At 44.9% G+C, this 20,747-nt stretch overlaps 1 protein-coding gene across 3 annotated transcripts in view; it reads left to right on the top strand.

Moving 5' to 3' along the window:
- Positions 1-20,747, top strand: part of lrriq1 (leucine rich repeats and IQ motif containing 1) — a 164,188-nt gene that overhangs the window by 40,292 nt on the left and 103,149 nt on the right. For all 3 annotated transcript variants that reach the window (XM_033038198.1, XM_033038197.1, XM_033038199.1), the window contains exon 13: positions 19,160-19,233. In XM_033038198.1, coding sequence (XP_032894089.1) covers positions 19,160-19,233 — 74 coding nt within the window. The remainder of the gene's footprint in view (positions 1-19,159; positions 19,234-20,747) is intronic.

Below are 20,747 nucleotides of genomic sequence, written 5' to 3'. Positions count from 1 at the left end.
TAGATAATATGAAAAATATTTGTGGGGTTTTCACCTCTTACTATACTAGTCCACGGGCTGTATGCACGTTTGTTGACTTCTGAATGAGTTCTGCATTTACATGTGTAAGCAAAGTTGTGCAGTACAAAACTTAGTCATGAGTCTGACTAAGCAATGTTGCTTCTTCCTGAGTGTATGCAGTCAGCTTGTGTAAGAACCCATTAACAGAGGTGCACTATGCAGCCAGTTTTGGTAGCGATAGCGGATTATGTTCAGACGTCTCCACTTAGATGGGTGCCCGTGACATTGAAGTCCTCCTGAACAGCATACTCGGGTGGAGGCTTTGATTTCAAGTACTGAGCAACACTTGACCATCACTGTTGTAAATAGAGCATTGATAATTCCAGCAATATGTGGGGGTGCAGATTTCCTTGTTTGCTGAAACAACTGTCACAATGGACGGTTGATTGTTTCCTGAGACCTTATTGTAGAAGAAAACAATAGCACTTAAACAATAACATTGTTACGATCAATTTACAAACTACAGCAACTCACATACATGTACAAACATTTCTCAAACTTCCAATCCTTTAATGTTGACATCAACAATATAACATTACACTTGATAAAAAAAATGGGACTGAAATAGTAATAAGAATATTTGGTTTTCTTTCCAGGGTAATGAAACAAGAATGAAACAACAAAATACCAAATTCTCTACCTGGTATCATATGCATTGTAAAGTTAAACAAATATTTGTACCATCTTCATAAGTACTTGGAAAGAACATTAATCTTTAAAACAGAAAATATTTTGTATTGATTAACTACATGCATGTACCTCCTTTTTTGTAGTTAGGCTACCACCAGTCCATGTCACAAATGTGTTTTCCTTCTAGCATTTCATTCACGGTTGTTCCACGTACATAGTCGCGAGGTACACGTTTTAGATGTCCATCCTCTTTGATAAGCATAATCAAGTTTGAAGAGAATAGCAGCCACATGATTACAGGTTGGACCGAGCCTGAAAGATATTGGAAAATTGAAAGTGAAATGGTTAGATGTGATGCACACAATACCCCAACATGGCACGAGTTCACTTAGTTCACTGCCTTCAAAACATTCAAACATTACTGTAAATGGTTTATGCATGCAACCTATAATGTAGCTACCTTATCACCACTAACCACGCCCCATCATATTAGTATAACTGTGGTATCCTCCCTTTGTTCCTCCCACTAGGTCCCAGTACGCCTGAAGGCTGGATGCAGTCAGTGCTGGGACGTGTGTGCCATGTGCTATAATAAACTCCTAGTAAAGGTAACAGTGTGTCAGCTATCAAACCTTTACATGGTGTCAGAAAGTTAAACTCGCACCTCCCGTTTACCGGTTTTCTTTTATTTGTTCCCCGAGTGCCCAGTGTTGGGCTTCCTTTGATATGGCATCCTCATGCTGAAAGCCATCTCCCCTTGTCTTTGACGCTGACATTGCGGAGCGATGGTCGACTTTTGTGATGGACTACACTCACTTTGTCAATATTGCGCACCGGAATGACCCAGCCGCGGTCAAAGCCTCACTCCTGCTCAACCTGGCCAGTCCCGACGCAATGAAGAGAGCTCAGGCTTTCGTCTACGAACCAGCAGTCCTGGATGACAACGGCCAGCCGGTCGAGCCAGCTGAATCTGCCGATGACCCGGTATGTCTTTTGCGCAAGTTTGCGGAGATTTGCGACCTGCCCTCCAACCGCATACTGGAGCGGGCCAGGTTTTTCTCACGGAAGCAACAACCGGACGAACCTGTCGAGTGTTTCATCGCTGACCTGCGCTACCTTGCTCAGCGGTGCCGTTTTGAAACCATGCGCGACCAGCTCACCAGGGACATTCTCGTCACTGGCATGCTTGACCAGAAACTACGTGCCGACCTGCTGCAACGGCCTGACCTGACCCTGACTCAAGCAATGCATGCGTGCCGCATCGCCGAAGTGGTCACCCCTCCGCATGGGCAGAGGGGATCTGACAGCCGAGCCATAAATCTGACTGGTGTTGCTGGACAACGACGCATGCAGGACAACTTTCGCCCTCCACCGCGGCCCGTTTGTACATCTCGGGTCCCGCGATCTCAAGTGTCCAAACTGTAATTATGTGCATCTTACGGAATCACAGTGCCCAGCCCTCGGAAAGTCTTGTAATTTCTGCAGGAAAATGAACCATTTTGCAGCTGCCTGCCGGTCCCGTGGGAAAGTGCCCTCAGCTCCTAGACAATTCCTAAACAACCTTCAGCAAGTTGATAGTGAGATGGATTCTCAGTCCTCTGTCGACACTGCCCCCAGCTCTGAGCTCAGCTATTCCATGGGAGATGCAAGTGTTTACACTCTCCTCCACAGCCGATCTCGCCTCCCCGATCCATCTGTGCTCATTACTGTGAACAATAAGTCCTTCTCTGCTAAGCTGGATACGGGGGCAAAAGTGAACGTAATGTCAACATCACTGTTTCACAAGATAAGGAATAATGAGCTGTTGACTGCAGATCGCTCTGTTTTGCGTGCCTATGGGGGAGAGGAGCTAACACCTGTGGGGAGGGCGACCTTCCATTGCGTGCTACAGAAATCTTCCCGTGACCTATCGTTCTTTATTCTGGATTGCGACTGTGTAACTTTACTGAGCAACCAGGCCTGCCAGGATCTTGGTCTGGTGTCCTTCGACCGTACGGTCCACGAGGTGTAAGCAGTGATGGATCCACTATCCGAGTACCCGGACCTGTTTGACGACAAGTTGGGAAAGCTGCCGCTGGTGTACAAAATCGCAACAGACCCATCCGTGGTGCCTGTGATCCGCCCACCCCATAGAGTGTCGTTCGCCATGAAGGGCAAGGTGGAGGCCATGCTGAAGGATATGGTCAACATGGGAGTGCTGGAGGCTGTCAGCGATCCCACCGAATGGGTCTCCACCATGGTCGCCACCATGAAGAAAAGAAAAAATGAAATACGGGTATGCATCAACCCTAAGGACTTGAATCTGGCGATTAAACGGCCCCACTACCCTATGAGGACTGTCGAAGATGTTGCCGCCCAGGTCGGACAAGCCACAGTGTTCAAAGGTTCAAAGGTTCAAAGGTTGATTTATTGTCACATACACCTAGATGTCGTGAAATTCTTTTTGCCAATGCAGCACATAAAAAAGAATACAAACATAACAATAATAAATAGCTTTAACATAAAAACATCCCCCCACAATGGTTCCCATTATGGGGGAAGGCACAAAGTCCAGTCCCATCCCCAATGTCCACCCATAGTCGGGCCTATTGAGGCCTCCACAGTTGCCTCTACGGAGGCCCGATGTTCCAGGCTGTCCTCGCCGGGTGATGATGTTCCGGCGTCGGGAGAGTCCTCTCAGCGGCATGGGAACCCTGGAACGGCCGCCTCCCTACTCGAGACCGTGGCTTCTGGAGCCGACAAGGCCGCGCCGAATGGAGCTCAACTGTCGATCTCGTCGCGAGATCCCAGGCTCCCGATGGAAAGTTCAGCGCCGCCGCCCGCAGCTCCGCGATGTTTTTAACGCCGGTCCCAGCTCACCGGAATTCGAGCGCGGCGACCCAGGCAAGGCACCGCCCGCCCCGCAATGGTGCTCCAGCGCTGCACCGCCGTCCTCAGACCCGCAGCTCCGCCGCCGCCGATGCCGGTGCCGCCGATGCCGAGGCTCCGGGCGGTCCCCTCGCTCCTCGGACCCGCAGCTCCGCAGACGCCACCGCCGATGCCGATGCTCCGGGCGGTCCCCTCAGGAAATACCGCTCCAGGCCCGCTGGTAGGCCGCGAGGACGGGTCGAAAGTGCAGCCCGGAGAAAAGCTGCATCTCCGACCAGGTAGGGACCCTGAAAATTAGTTTCCCCCTCCCCCCCCCTCCCTCCCCACACATAAAAAAGCTAGAACTCCTTAAAAACAAAACACTAAACTAACTAAAAATAAGAAAAAAGAAATGAAAAACGGACAGCTGCAGGCTAGGCAGCCATACCCCCTACAGGTCGGCGCCTTCTCCGTCCTCGATGCCAGAAGTTCATTTTGGCAAATACCCCTGGACAAACGTTCCACGGACTTGACCACATTCGGTACGCCCTTCGGCAGGTTTAAGTTTTTGCGGATGCCGTTCGGCATCAACTCCGCCAGCGAGGTATTCCAGCGTTCTATGGAACAATTGTTTGCAGGTCTGCCCTGCGCGATTATTGTGGACGACATTCTGGTCTATGGAAGGGATGTGGCCGAACATGACCGCCACCTCCGACAGATTCTGGACCGTGCACGGCAGATCAATCTAAAGCTGAACCAGTCAAAATGCAGGTTCCGGGTGCCTGAGGTCACATATGTTGGCCACATTTTCACGGCCCACGGGTTAAAGCCTGACCCGCAAAAGACCAGCGCCATCTCAGAGCTGCCTGCCCCGACAGATGTTATCAGTCTACAGCGCTTCCTGGGTATGGTCAACTACCTGGGCAAGTTTATCCCTGACCTCAGCGAGTTGAGCGCACCCCTGAGACAACTCACTAAAAAGGACATTGCTTGGTCATGGTTTCCACACCACCAGCAGGCGTTTGACCTGCTAAAGACGAAGCTGATCAGCACACCTACTCTGAAGTTCTTTGATCTACTGCGTCTGGTCGTGGTTACTTGCGACGCTTCTCGTTTTGGACTGGATGCTGCTTGCCTGCAGCCCCATGATGGTGATTTGCTGCAGCCTATCTCTTATGCCTCCAGGACCATGACGGACACAGAGCAGCGCTATGCGCAGATAGAGAAGGAGCTGCTGGCGGTGGTGTTCGCGTGTTCAAAGTTTAAGGACTTCCTCTTTGGCACCAGGTTCACCGTTGAGACGGATCACCAACCCCTGGTGACGATACTTAACAAGCCTATACACAGCGCTCCAGCCAGGCTACAGCGGATGATGCTGCAGCTACAGCGGTTTGACTTTAAAATTGTATATAAGAGGGGCACCGAGATGCATGTGGCTGACGCGCTGTCCCGGGCCCCCCGGACCTCCTGCGACCAGCACCCCTTCGAGCAGGCAGACCTACAGGTACTGAATGTAAACTTCGTCCCTTCCAAGCAACTACAGTGCCTGGTTGAGCATACCGCTAACGACCCCGACCTGCAACAGCTTGCTGCTGTCATTAAGCGCGGGTGGCCTACCAAACGGACTTCATTGCCTGCTATCGTCCACCCCTATTTTCTGGTTCGCGATGAGTTGGTCCTCCGGGACGGTATTATTATCAAGGGACACAAAGTGGTCGTCCCTGCCTCGCTGCATGGCTTGTACTTCGACGCTGCCCACATGGGGCATCCCGGGGCAGATGCCACTATCTCGCATGCCCAGGAACAATATTACTGGCCGGGCATGGCAAAGTACATCAAGGCCAGGGTGGATTCCTGTCCGGACTGCAACTCTCTTGCCCTGCATCAGCAGAGGCAGCCGCTTCTACAACAGCCTGCCCCTAACATGCCCTGGTCTTCACTGGCTGCCGAAATTTTCGACTGGCGTGGGAAGCAGTACCTTGTGCTGGTAGACTCTTACTCAAATTGGTTCGAGGTGGACCTTCTCGCTGCCATCACCTCCGAGATGGTGATCAGTAAGCTACGCCGTCACTTTGCCACGTTTGGTTCCCCTGTTCGGCTGCAGACAGACAACGGCCGCCAGTTCACTAGCGCCGAATTTCAAGCTTTTGCTGCGAAGTGGAACTTCAATCATTTCACCAGCAGCCCGGAGTACCCGCAGAGCAATGGACTGGCTGAACGGGCGGTCCGCAGTGCAAAGCACTTGCTTGAACAATCCCGTCTCTCCAACTATCAGGGTCTCCTGAACCTTCGGAATATTTCCAGAGACAGTACAATGCGATCCCCTGCCCAACGCCTCATGTCCCGAGTTATTCGCCCTCCGATGCCGATCGCCCAGCAGTCCCTGATGCCCAAAGTCCTGCAGCCTGCTGATGTCCAGCAACGAATTGCCCAGAAGCACGAAATCCAGCGCCACTCGCACGACAAATCCTGCCGCCCCCTATTCCCACTGCTGCCTGGACAGGTCGTCCGTTTGCAGACGCCCACCGGCTATTCCCGACTTGCCACCGTGGTCGGGTTCGACAGCGCGCCACGGTCCTACCTGGTGGATTTTGAGGGGACTGTATACCGACGCAGCCGCCAGCACCTGTTGGCGGTCAACGAGCCCAAACCACCTCCTGCGATTCCGTATACCCCTCCATCGCGTGTCGAGCCTTCCTCAACCAACTTACCCTCTGCTCCCTGCATACCCCGGTCGGTCCGTTTGCCTCGGGCACCTCCCCCTGCTCTTCCTGGGTTCGCTCCTCCGGGCCTGTTGTCCCCTGACAGGTCTTCTCTCTCCGACTTCTGCTCATTCTACCCCTTCTGTTTCACCTGGCTCACCTGTGCCTCTCCGTTCCCCTTCCAAGCTTGGGTCTCCACCCACCTTCTCTCTCCCTCCTGTTTCTGTTCCTGTCCCTCCTCCTATTCTTTCGGGTGGGGAGGGTGAGGGTGCTGTGCGCACTCGCTCGGGTCGGATTGTAAAACCTCCGGCTCGATACGGAGAGTTTGCTTAGCTTTGCAGGTACTGTATAACCAACCTGCCATTGCTGTAACTTGTTTAATTTGTATGGGGAAGGATGTAGATGGTTTATGCATGCAATCTATAATGTAGCTACCTTATCACCACTAACCACGCCCCATCATATTAGTTAACTGTGGTATCCTCCCTTTGTTCCTCCCACTAGGTCCCAGTACGCCTGAAGGCTGGATGCAGTCAGTGCTGGGACGTGTGTGCCATGTGCTATAATAAACTCCTAGTAAAGGTAACAGTGTGTCAGCTATCACCCCTTTACAATTACATTATATGGAAGAGATCTGAAATCAAACATCATGGTTTAAATACAAAATCAATATACATTTTAGACAGTTTGTGACAGAGTTTTGCAATTTACCCGACAAGACAGCTCGATGCACACCCATGGCTTATGGGGGGGGGTTGCTGTACTCTTTCAGAAGGTGTACAGTCAGCTTTCAAAAAACATGTTGCCAAATCATCAGATATGGGATGAAAGAAGACTTAATTCAGCCATCTAGCATCAAAATAGCTATAGGCCTTGCCTTCTTTGTAGTCGCTAAGCAGGCGAGACTTCAATGAAGTAGCTGGCTGGTTAGTGTCATCATAACTGGCAAGATGATTTGACAGCTTGACGATGGATGTGGGAGGCCAGCAGTTTAGTCCTTTCAATTCTCCAAGCCACCCATCTTTCAGTTCGCTCATGGGATCGGGAATCATTTTTTCTCCACATTTCCTTGTATTGATCAGCATGACAACGTTTCTTCATGTACGATGCAGCGTAAGCAAGAGCAACGCGATCGTCTTTTCGTCCCGTCATTTTCAACCCTCTGTCCACTAAAAGATGCTTCAAAGCTTTGACTTTCCATCGCAGAAAATCATCCAGTGTCATATCATCGTCATTTGAGTCAGCCATAATCAATATAATATACAAAGAAGATGAAAAGTCAGACCGAAAATGTTATTTTTACAGAGTTCCGCCCAATACGTACACACAGTTTATACAGTGATGTGTTTGCGATCACTAACAACGCTCTTTGTTTATCCCAAATGACCTTTGAAAAATCCCATGATTCATTAGGCGTGACAGATACCGAACTCGCTTATATTGAATTAGCCACCTAATGCAGCCCTTCTTTAATACTGAATATTAAAAGTAAAAAAAGACAAGCATGCAAAATAACTGTTCAAAGGTTTCAAATGTTTCAAAGGTCTTTTATTGTCATGTGTATCAATTAAAATACAGTGATATTCGAATTACCATACAGCCATACTAAAACAAAAAGCAACAAGACACGCAACTACATAAAAGTTAACATAAACATCCACCACAGCGGATTGCCCACATTCCTCACTGCGGTGGAAGGCAATAAAGTCTAATCTTCTTCCCTCTTTATTCTCCCGCGGTCGGGGCAGTCGAACTATCCACAGTCGGGGCGATCGCGGCTCCTGCGTTGGGGTGGTCGAAGCTCCCACGTCGGGGCGGTCGAAGCTCCTGCGGTTTGGAGCTCCCGAAGTCGCTCTCTAACCAGGGACCTCGAGCTCCACAATGTTAAAGTCCGCAGGCTCCCGTGGTTGGAGCTCAGAGGTCGATTTCTTGTAAAGAGATCACCCACTCAACGATGGTATGTCCCACGGTTGGAGCTCCCAAATTGATCTCCAGCAAGAGGCCACCAACTCATCGATCTAAGGCCGCAGTGAGGACGGAGATATGATACGGGAAAAAAAATTGCATCTTCGTCGAGGTAAGAGATTAAAAAAGTTCCCCTCACCACCCCCCCCCCCCATAAAACAAGCTACAGAACACTAAAACATACGTTTACCACATACTATTAAAATAACAAAAAAGGAAGGGACAGACAGACTGTTGGCCTGGCAGCCACTGCTGACGCTGTATCCTATATTTTCCGTATTCTTCATTTAGCACACAGCTTTTGGACACTAGATGGTTCCCAAGTCCTGTTACTGAGCTTTAGTTTTCTTGCTCTACAGGATTAGCAGTGTATCCTCCTCAGAATCTAATTTCATTAAGCAAGCTTTTGCCCACTCTGTGCCTGGGATTTGATCAGAGTGAAGTAATTCCTGTATTTCCTTCTTTTCTAAAGATCTGCAGATGTAAAATTGCTGTACACTATCCATTACCTCCCTGTTAATCCATGGTCTGTAATACATTCTTTCAATCTGTGGAGACAACAATATGTCTCTAGACACAAAAACTGAATGTGTTTGATGTTGTATCTTTGTAGCTTGGGAACAATTATTCTTTAACCTCTAGAGGGCGGCATGGTGGTGCAGCAGTAGACTTGCTGTCTTACAGTGCCAGAATAATTGTTCAATTTAATTTCCCAATTCTTGCATCTGCTTAGCACGTTCATCGCTTCTGATCATACCTGTCTCTTCCACAGTTTGCCTTCTTCTAAAGTTCAATGAAGATTTTGTGATGTGATCTTCACACTGTAGAAACCCTCAAGACTTCCAGCCTTCATTGACATTCCTTGGGTGCTGTGTTGATTTCAAATAACATTCTTCCACGGTACTATATACCAAATGGTTTGTTGAAGTAGTTTTAATATGAGCTCTCCTCTTCATTCTCTGAATATCGGAACCTACTCTTTACTTTACAAACTTTTTTCAACCTAATCATATTTCCCAAACATCTTTTATTGTCTTCAGGGGATAATGGCTTCTCAGCTCGCTGCCTGGATTTTTTTAGCATACAGCGAGCTGGACACCCGAGGACGGGTATGTGCCAAGGGACATTAGCTCTCTAATGCTGTTTTACATTTTTGCTTGTAAATCACTGGAGTCCACCTTGGTGGGTGTTCTGCAGAATGTTACCTTTGAACCAAGACCAGGTATACGGGCTTTATACATTTCTAATGTCCTGTGAAAGTACCTGCATATGCAAGTATGAACTGCACAGCTGAGGTGATTGCTTGTGATGAAACTCTCTTTGCGATCGTGACATGGTGTACCTTTCCCAATCTCATCTGTTGTACTGTAATACTATCTGTCCTGCTACAACAAAGTTCCCATCGTGACTGACTTGGTCCTTTGCATTAACTACCTTTAGAGCAGTGGTTCCCAATGTGGGGCGTACGCCCCACAGGGGGGCAATTTGATTTTTAAGGGGGGCATCAGGTAAACATATGTAGTTTATGTTTCAGATGTTATTTTGAGTAAATTCCATTTTCTGAGAATTATTTCTTTGTCTGCTCGTGCTAAAATATGGGGGGGGGGGGGGGGGGGGGCATCAGGATTTTAGAGGTGATTAGGTGGGGCATGGCCAAAAAAAGGTTGGGAACCACTGCTTTAGAGAGTTCTTGCAGCTGGCTTCAATTCTTGTACATTGATAACACATGTCTCATTAGATTTAACTGCAACACTTCAGGATTGGTGGCTTGATTTGAAAGAACATTTTATATTGTTCTTAAGTTGAAATATTATTGACTGTCCTTGCATCAACATCAAATATATAACATGTGGATGTTCTTTGTACAGAATTTACCTTATTTATCTCCAGGTACATTGTGTTCGACTGATATTCTGAATCTAATCCTGTATCTGCCCCAGCATGGATCAACTCACCAATTCTGAACTTGAATTCTTCTTCATCCACTTTTTTTGTAGAAACTACTTTCTAATCCACATCACACACTTTCCTATAGGCAGATCATTTATTTTTAGTCATTCATGTTGCTGTCTACAATATTTGCAACATCCAAGTCACTTTGACCCTATTTTGCCCTTTACCCTGTGCTTCACTGCATGTTTTTTTTTATCCACTGGACGATCCAATATTTTTATACTGACTTTGATACTCTGCCCTTTTGGAGATTGGATATACTTTCAGAATTACTTCTCTTGTAACTGTTTGCTCAGTTGGAATCAGAATTACAAAATTAAACGAAACTCTGCTAAATAAATCCTTCAAATCTGTGAAATTTGAGTTATCTTCCAACAATGCCAACTACCATTTTTATATTCCCATTACTCACTATGTACTTCATTGCTATTCTAGTTATGTCCACAATCTGAAATTAATACTTTGTTTCCAGGAACAAAATATCTATTCAAGCAGGGAATTTCCTCAGCAGTAACGCTGTCTCAAGTTTAGGGATCCTGGTTATAGACCAGGGCAGCCAATTCCTTCTCAGAGCCAAGTGCTAGATATAAAATGGAGTGCATGCATTAATGGAGCAATGGCATTCACCAGAGAACAGACCACATCTAACATTCCTGCTTTCTCCTTCTGGGGCAACTATCTCAACATTTTATCAGTGTGATGTCATATTCTAAATATCATTTTTGCTTTGACAATGTGACAAATAAAGTTTTAAAAAAATGCTTTAATGTCATTAATAAATATGTATGTGAAACACTGCCAAGTAATAAATGTTGATTTCAAGTACAGCCATTTGTCCTGATAGCAGTGTTCCAAAATACACATTGAGTTGAAAGATTAGATTCAGCAATATATAGTTTTGCAATACATTCATAAGGACTCATTCCAGTCAACTTGACCTTCATCTGAGAAATGTTCATCAACTTTCTAGTGATATTGTGAGTAATTTTCCACTGCTGTTATTATAAAAGAACAATCAAGTTATCCAGCAGCTTGCATTCTTGCTTCATTGTGTTGAGGTGAACTGAATTTAGAAATAACTTCACTTGTGAAAACTGCTGTTTACAGTTGATTAAAATGAACTTTTCATCTGCCAAGATCCATTCTGATACTACATTAAAACCAGTTGTTAAAATAAATTTGACACACAATGTAGATGGAAAATCGACGAACAATACTGTATCAAATTCAACAAAAAAGTTGGTAGGAACTAAGAAGACCAAGAAAAAAAAATACAGGGTTAATTGTTGGCAAAGGCCCTGTCCCATGATGCGAGTTTACCCGAGCTCTCCCGAGTTAAAAATAAAATCGAACTCGTGGTATTCTACGAACTCCTACGACGTTCCACGAGTATGTTCACGATCTCCTACGAGTAAAAAGTAAAACATTTTTCCATCACAAGTATATGTTTACTCGTGGACATTTATCACAGTGTTGAAAAAACTTCACGAGTAAAAAAAATACTTGTGATGGAAAACTATGGTTACTTTTTATTCGTAGGCGCTCGTGAACATACTCGTGGAAAATAGTGAAAGCAGATGCAATTGTGGCATTTTAGAAGCTTTTGGATAGGCACATGATTATGTATGGAATTAAGAGATATTGGTCACATGCAGGCAGAGTAAGTTTGTTTAACTTGGCACAGATATTGTGGGTCAAAGGACCTGTACCTGTGCTGTACTGTAACGTGACTGGTAACAATAAGTATACTTTAAGTAATAAATGGTAATAGGTAAATGTGTGCCAGGTAGATTTTAAACAATTGAAATGTAATGAGGTCCTAAAAAAATGCAAGTCCAGTTATCTGAAGAAACAAATATTTTGTTGCCAATTTCTTATCATTAAGCTGATATATTTGCTTTTTATCTACATATCGGCAAACTTAAATAAGAAGATCATTCCACCTGGTACTATAAGCCAGTCTTGTAACATAAAATAGTTCTCATCATACTTAGGAATATTATTCTTTAAAATTGGTATTATTTAAAGTATGTTTCTAGTTTAAAACATTTATTTAGTTTTGTTATTTTTAAATTTGTGAAGCTTTTGGGACTGGGTTTTGGTTTTCAATTTCATGCTCCCTTCATCAGATATGCTACACTGTATATCTCAGGAATGGGGATGTCTTTATTTCACCAAGAAAGAGAACGTCTGAGGGAGGGTCTTGACCCAAAACGTCACCCATTCCTTCTCTCCAGAGATGCTGCCTGTCCCGCTGAGTTACTCCAGCATTTTGTGTCTATCTTCCATTTAAACCAGCATCTGCAGTTCCTTCCTACACATTCCATTTTCAAAGGTGGTTGGTGAAAGAAAATGTTTTGTGTTTTGAGTATCAGATTTAAAATACATTGTTTTTAGGTTTTTATAATATTCCTATCTTGTTAAAATATGTTTTGAGATGTTTGAAAACATTTTACAACATAGATTTCAAGAATTTCATAAGCTGAATAGCAATTCTATTTGCTGCAGTATCTTGATGGAAAGGAAAACATATGAAACACTAAATGTTCCCAATGAATCTACTGATTAGTTATGTAAGAATCTATATTTCTAAATCTCTGATCTTGACCGCTTTTGGCCGACTGTGCTGCGATTTCCGAGAGAATGCCGCCACCTACGGCCGTCATTTTTGGCCACCTCGCTCAGAGCCCCCCTCCGCCGTATGAGTGCAGAGGATTTTTTCCGTCGAAGAAAAATGAGAGAGATATTAATGTTTTTACAAAATTCCCCATTTTCTCTGCTGCCCCAGCTGGCGGCAGGGGGAGGGACTATAAAACCAGGAAGTGTCGTACCTCACTCGGTCTCTGCCAGACCTAGGAAGCGAGAGGGTCACGGCTCTCTGAGCTGCGAATAACACTGATCGCGCGTCTACTCCACGGTGAGTCCCCTCGATGCGGTTGTAAAGTGGCTGCAGCCCTTTTTAAAAAGTTTGTGTTCACAAAATGAATTTTGGTTGTCGGGTGTCTGCAGCCTAATTGTTTGCCTCGCCTTTTTTAACAAGTTTGTGTTCACAAAATGAAATTTGGTTGTCGGGCGTCTGCAGCCCAATTGTTTGCCTCACCTTTTTTAACAAGTTTGTGTTCACAAAATGAATTTTGGTTGTCGGGTGTCTGCAGCCCAATTGTTTGCCTCGCCTTTTTTTAACAAATTTGTGTTCACAAAATGAATTTTGGTTGTCGGGTGTCTGCAGCCCAATTGTTTGCCTCGCCTTTTTTTAAAGTTTGTGTTCACAAAATGAATTTTGGTTGTCGGGTGTCTGCAGCCCAATTGTTTGCCTTGGCTTGGCTTTTAAAATCGTTGCAACAGTTGGATGCCTGCCCAAGTATCCATAAGGCCCACAATGTCTATACTAGCCCTCTGGAAACCAGTACCTTCGGCCCGCAACACCCATATTAGCACAACAGACAGCCCCCCCTCCCCCCCACTGGTGAGCATAATTGGAATTGGTGGAGAGGTGGAATATTGCGTTGGTGACCAGCCCTCCCGTGTGATGCTGGGACCCAAGGGGTCCCACTTAGTCTAGTTACATTATAGAATTCAACATGAACGTCCCCCCACAACAGAATCAAAAATTTCCACTGTGGGGAAAGGCACAAGAAAGTTCAGTCCTCTTCCTCTGTGATCACCCAAGGTTGGGGCCTATTTGTGGCATCCGCAGCCAGTTCGATGTTTTCAGGCCCTCTTGCCTGGAAGATGGAACTCTGCCCGTCGGGTGAATATTCCTTAGTGGCTTGGAAATGTCTGGAGCGGCCGCTTCCTCCCCGGAGACCGCGGCACCCAAAGTCCTCAGGACGCGCTGGTTGGAGTTCCGACTCTGGCGATCTCGAATCCCAGGCTCTGCGGTGTTTTAAATCCAGCACCGCCGGTGGCTGGACGCCCGCAGCCACAGCTCCTCGGATGTTGGAGTCGGCGGTCACAGCACTCCGGAGCTTACTGCACGGCGACCCGGTAAGGTATCGCTCCGTGATGGTGTCCCAGCGCTGTGCCGCTGCCGAAGCTCTTGTCCCGGCCAATCCCGACAGGAAATGCCGCTCCAGTCTGATGGTAGGCTGCGAGGAAGGGGCGATGAAGCAGCTCAGAGGGAAGCCGCCTCTCCGACTAGGTAGGGACTAGGAAATAAAGTTTCCCCCTTCCCCTCCCCCCCACCCACCACATAAAAGCATGTGAAAGGATGGACTGCAGGCAATGGACTTTACCTTGAAAATTACATAGAAACATAGAAAATAGGTGCAGGAGTAGGCCATTCGGCCTTTCGAGCCTGCACCACCATTCAATATGATCATGGCTGATCATCCAACTCAGTTAATAAAGTTTCCCCCTTCCCCTCCCCCCACCCACCACATAAAAGCATGTGAAAGGATGGACTGCAGGCAATGGACTTTACCTTGAAAATTACATAGAAACATAGAAAATAGGTGCAGGAGTAGGCCATTCGGCCTTTCGAGCCTGCACCACCATTCAATATGATCATGGCTGATCATCCAACTCAGTTAATAAAGTTTCCCCCTTCCCCTCCCCCCACCCACCACATAAAAGCATGTGAAAGGATGGACTGCAGGCAATGGACTTTACCTTGAAAATTACATTTTAGAGCAGATTTTAAACAGAATAATTTTAACATTAATGTTTTATATAAACGATCAGCTATTTGTAATACACCTTTTATAAATTTTGTTTCACGCAGACTTGAATGAAAATACTTGTGATTTTCCAGATCATTACTTTTATTCTTGTTTTGAAATTTAGTGAAAAGTCAAACCATATGGTGTCAGGGGTTATGAGGAGCAGGCAGGAGAATGGGGTTGAGATGGAAATAAAGATCCGCCATGATTGAATGGTGGAGAAGACTTGATGGGCCGAATGGCCTAATTCTGCTCCTATTACTTGTGAACAGATATAACTGGAAATATTTAGGAACATTCAGATGATAGATCATAAACTTGACTTGCTGACTGTTTACAACATTTCCTGTTTCTGTTTCAGATTTTTTACATCTATGAAATTTTATTTATGTAAAATGTTATCAATTTTGTATAGATACTTTGTGTGAAAAATATATAAACAGACTTTATTTAAGACTTTTGTTGCCATATTTAAATAAACATCATAATTAACAAAATCACATTGGTCAATATATAAAATGAAATAGAGCAAGTTTTCGAGCAAAGCATAATGCAGCCAGATGAGGGAGTTAGAGAGCATTCAATGCTGTATTTGAATAAAATAGTTTAATTTAAATATTTTGTCAATAAAGCTACAAATCATCACTTTACTGATATGTAGCCCTGCATTTTGCGGTTCTATAATTTCAGCTGGGCAATAGTTATTTGTGTGTAATATTGGAAAATTAATTCTACCTGTATCTATAATTATAGTTTGCTTTGTCTGTAGAGGCATGATAACCATTACTGATAAAAGGGTGAAGATCCACAAAGCTTGCTGAGGTGTTGAATGTGCCAGTATTATGTTTTTGCATTCTACAATGCATTATTGTTACCTGTATATTTTCGAGATTCTTCCATTTATTATGAATAATTGCTGTAAAATGTATTCTTAGGATGAGCCTTCACTAATAAAATATATAATATTTTTAGAGATTAATTATAAAATAGGAACCTTTTACAAAAAGTAGAATACTTAGGCAAAATAGTCTAGATGTTGGAAATCTGAAGCAGGAACGGAAAACACTGGAAACGATTAGCAGATTAGGCATCATTTGTAGAGGGAGAAACAGTTGATTAAGATTTTCACCAGAATCAGGAAAAACTGAAGTTGAGCAGTTTTAGATGCAGTGAAGGAAGAAAGTGTGGGAGAGGACCGTAAAGAAGCAAGTGTGGGAGAGGACCGTAAAGAAGCAAGTGTGGGAGAGGACCGTAAAGAAGCGAATATTTTAGAAGGTGAAAGAGGAAAATAATGTCAGAATGATGGGACTAGGGGAGAATAAGTGTTCGGCATGGACTAGAAGGGCAGAGATGGCCTGTTTCCGTGCGGTAATTGTTATATGGTTATATGGTTATATGAATAAAAGGTGTTTACGAGGGTGCGAAAATGGGAGGTGGAATCATCATCTGAAATTACAATTGGAGATTACTGCAGATGTTGAACAACTGAAAGAAAAATAGAAACAGCTGGAGATGCTCAAAATTATCTAGAATTGTGGAGGGCCGTGCTGAGGCTAGAAGACATTAAATACCTAACCAGAAGATGAAATACTGCTCCATCTTATGCTGAACCTCATTGGAATTGTGCTGTAGGCTGATGACAATGGTTGTGGTGACGTTGGAATGGGGAACAGCAATTAGAAGTTCAGGGTGATGTAGGTAGGTTGCTTCAAAGCAATTATATAATCTACAGACATGAGAAACTCCAGGTATTGCAGATGCTGTGCTCTGGAGCAACAACAAAAAAACAAGCTGCTGAGGAATTCAGTGGGCCAAGTTGCTTCTGTGAAGGCAGAGATATGGTTGACACTTAAGTTTGAGATCCTGCGTCAGGACCAAGAGTGTAAATGAATGAATGAAAACTTTATTGTCATTCAGATATACACCAAGACACAGTGCACCTTGAACGAAATTTTGTTGCATTTGACTCTCCAATCAGGTAAATAGTAAAAGTAAAAGTGCTAGGTGCGTCCATAAAAATGCCTCATGTGCATGGTTCTGTAAAATAAATATATATAAAAAAGTTTTTTAAAAGTGTCGATATTTAAAAAGTTCTAGCCTCGGTTTTGTTGATTGTTCAGTAATCTTAAGGGGAGTAAGCCAACCTAGAGAGAGAAAGGAGAGGCAAGAACTGATAGGCGATAGGTGGAACAAGTAAGGAGGGTATGATAGGCAAATGGAACTGGGTGGGGGAGGGTAATGGTGGAGTTGGGAGAGAATGGAGACGGAGAGAAAAAAAATGGGGACAGCTGGAACCAGGATTCGGGAGGGGAGGGTGTAGGTACAGACATAGGCTGGGAGATGATGAATTGAGACACCAATGGCTGCAGATGCTGGAATCTGATAAGTAATAAAGGTGATAAGTTGAACCAGATGAGGGACAATCTGCATTTGTTCCCCATTGTCGAGGAAAATTGCAATGTGGACTGCAAACATAGTATCTTACATTTAAAGACGTACAAAAAAATTGCTTTTTAATCTGGATAAAAAATTGGATTCCTTGCTGATGTGAAGAGAGAAGGTAAAAGAGCAGATATTGTATCTTTTGCAATTGCCATTGCAAAGTTTTTTTAAATAAAGACTGTATGCACCACCTTTACATTAATATGATCCAATGTAAATATTAGTAGTTAGAATTTCTCTAATTTTAAGGCCAAGCTTCAGAAAAGTCTGAAGTGATTCAGTTTTCAAATTTATTATCTTTAATCACTAGGATAAGAAAGATTTTGCAGTGATTAGCTTTTTTTAAATTTCGCATCATGTAGACCTCATTGCCTAGGCCATTGCTTATTAGTCATTCCTAACTGTCCTTGATCAGATGGTGCTGAACCAAGCTCTAACCAAGGCTGATGCAAGATTCTGCCTTGGCAACATTGATAGAATGATGATAAATTTTCACATCAGGCTGGTGTATGACATTGAAGGTAACCTGCAGAGGGTAGGTCAGTGGGGGTGCTGCGAGACGGCTGCCCTGCCAACAGCGTGTTCGTTATTTCTACTTTTTTTTTTTTTTGGTGTGTCTAGTGTTAGTTTGGGTGTCTCTCGGTATGTCCTATGTGAGGGGTGGCGGGGAGGGGTAAGGGGGAAACCGCTTTCGACCGCCTCCTCCACGGAGAGCAACTTTTTCCATGTCACCTCCCTCGCGGCCTAACATCATAGATTGGAGCAGCCTTTCCTGGAGTCGGGCCCGGAGCATCGGCAGCAGGCACAGCGTGGACTTTCCATCGCGGAGCGGGCAAACCCTTGTCGGGGGTCGCCAGAAAGGAGTGCTCCGATCCCTGGCCGGATGACTTTGGCACCATGGTTCGCGGAACTTCTGGCCGGGGGCGTGGAGTGGACTTATCAACCGGAGCCTGGGATCCCTAGCCGGGAATCGCCGAGAAGAGCTCCGACCTCCGGCCCGCGGCCTATAACATCCTGAACCGCGGACTCCAGTAGGAAGGTGCTGATTTGGGACCTCCAAGCCACGGAGTGCGTTCCACCGCCTGTACATCGGGCTGTCTGTAGCAGCGACTACAGAGGGTCTATGGCCCCGACCACGGGTGAACAAAGCAGGAGGACTGGCTTTGTTTCCTTCCACCACAGTGAAGAACGCTCTGGTGGATGTTTGTGTTAAATCTTTATTGTGTATTGTGTGTTCTTTTTTAGTGTATAGCTGCTAGCAAATTCATTTAACTGCATGTGATGTGCATGTGACGAATGAAATTGACCTTGACTTTGACTTTAGTATGCCTATCGATGGTAGACAGTTTTCGGTGGTAACCAGTGTCATCTTCTTCGCTGTCGTGTGCTGGGACAGCAGGGTGAAGGCCGCAGACGGCAACAGGATTAACAAACTCATCAGGAAGGCTGGCTCCGTCCTGGGGCGGATTTGGATTCATGGAAGGTGGTCCTGGAGGGTGGATACTCCTGAAACTGGAGCATCTTGGACAATACAGCTCATCCCCTCCATGACACACTGGTCAACCTGAGGAGTATCTTCAGTAACAGACTGGTTCCACCAAGATGCAGTAAAGAATGCCACGAGAGATCCTTCCCTGTGGCTATCAAAACTCCTCCCCCTTCTGTCGTGGGGTAGACTGACTCTTCCCCCCCCCCCCCCCCCCCCCCCCCCCCCAATCTTTGCACATCACCAATCCTTTCCACTCGTCACTTTAATTTCATGTATCTTGTGTTTTATGACTATTGGCAGATAAATTTTTTAAAAGTTTTTTATCATGAATGGGAGGACATAGAATTAATGAATATTTGAACTAATTTTATGTGTAAAAATATACTCCTCTACCATATTTTTTTTTTCAGTCTGACACGCCTTACAAACATGTCTGACTTTCTGTTGTTGGAAACATTCAATGTTGGCAATAATCGCTTATCAGGTAAGTTGACACCTTTTAGTTTTCACAAATATTTATTTTTGGTCCATAGTTACTTAATCACATACTTAAACAGTTTATTGTTAGCGTTTTATTGGTTTTGGCCGAGATGACGTTTGTTTACTACTGCTATTGAAAATCATTAAATTTGACAGTTGATGTGAAACACTACCACTGTGAACTCACTGTACATAACTTTTAAAGTATTGAACATCAAATGTCTCTTAAGGTTTGGGAATTGAAACTAAATTCCCTTTACAATAAGTAATTACTTGTCTGTAATTTAAGCTATTGAGAATATCTTTGTAAATCTGTTGTCTTTTTGAATAACTTCACAATTTTTGACGTGCTTGTTGTGATCATGTAGGAGGGGGGTTTTATCACTAAGAAAATTGGCCTTTTAGATTATAATTATTGAATTCTCAGTCATCAGCAATAAACATGCTATGTTGTGGCAATTCCATATTGTCATTGAGCTGCAGCAATACGAAGACCACACGTGGAGAATTATGAATAGTGGAAACTCAAGAGACTGCAGATGTTGGAACCTGGAGCAATAACTAAACTGCTGAAAGAATGGATTGAGCAGAATCTGTGGGATGAAAGGAATTGTTGAAGCTTCAGGTCGAGTCCCTGCATCAGCACTGATACAGAGGGGAGAGGGAGTGAGACATGGTCCAGTAGGTGAACCGAGATGGGTGAAGGTTGATTGGTGGATGGAGCTAGGAGGAGGGGGAGAGATGGAGTTGGGAGACGGGTGTAGGTTAGTGATAGGTGGAAGCAGACAAGGGCAAAAAAGGCAGATGGAGCCAGGGGTGGGGGGATCTGGTGAGTAAACTGCATGGTCAGTAGATGGGTGGAAACAGGAGAGCGAGGGGGAGAAAATGGGTGATTTGAAGTTTTAGGGGTGGATGGGAAAGAGAACAAAAATTAGAGGTGGTTTGGGAGAGAAAGAGAGAGTGGGGAAACACTGTAGGTAAAGGTTATCTGAAATTCAGAAATTCAATGTTCTTACCATTGGATTGTCAGTTAACTGGACGGCATATGAGGTATTCCTCTGGTTTGCATTGGGTCACACCTGGTAGTGGAGAAGGCAGATGATGGAGAGGTCTGTAGGAATGAGACGGAGTTGAAATGACATGTATGCAGGAGCTAGGAATGGCCATTGCGGAAAGAGAGGTCACCTAGTCAGCCCTTGGTCTCATCGAAAGCACTAAATGCATTAGATGAGGTTGGAGGGGGTACACGTGAATCTACGACTCACCTGGAAGAGCTGGTTGGCGCTAGGTCCCTGGATAGTTGTGAGGGAGGAGAAGAATGAACGCGAGTTGTATGTACTATGGTTGCAGAGGAAATTGCCATGGATCAGGAGGAGTGAATGGGGTGGGATGAGTAGGTCAGGGAATCATGGAGGGAAAGGGGGTGGAGATGGGAAGGTGTGGTGTGTGTGGTAGAATCCCGTTGCATCTTGAAGAAATGACAAAGGATGAAGTGCTGGATGAGTTCTGGGCATCACT

Source organism: Amblyraja radiata, chromosome 19 (genome assembly GCF_010909765.2).
Source record: "Amblyraja radiata isolate CabotCenter1 chromosome 19, sAmbRad1.1.pri, whole genome shotgun sequence".
Classification (NCBI taxonomy): domain Eukaryota; kingdom Metazoa; phylum Chordata; class Chondrichthyes; order Rajiformes; family Rajidae; genus Amblyraja; species Amblyraja radiata.
The sequence above is the reverse complement of the archived record's forward strand: the minus strand, read 5'-3'. Positions and strand labels throughout refer to the sequence as shown.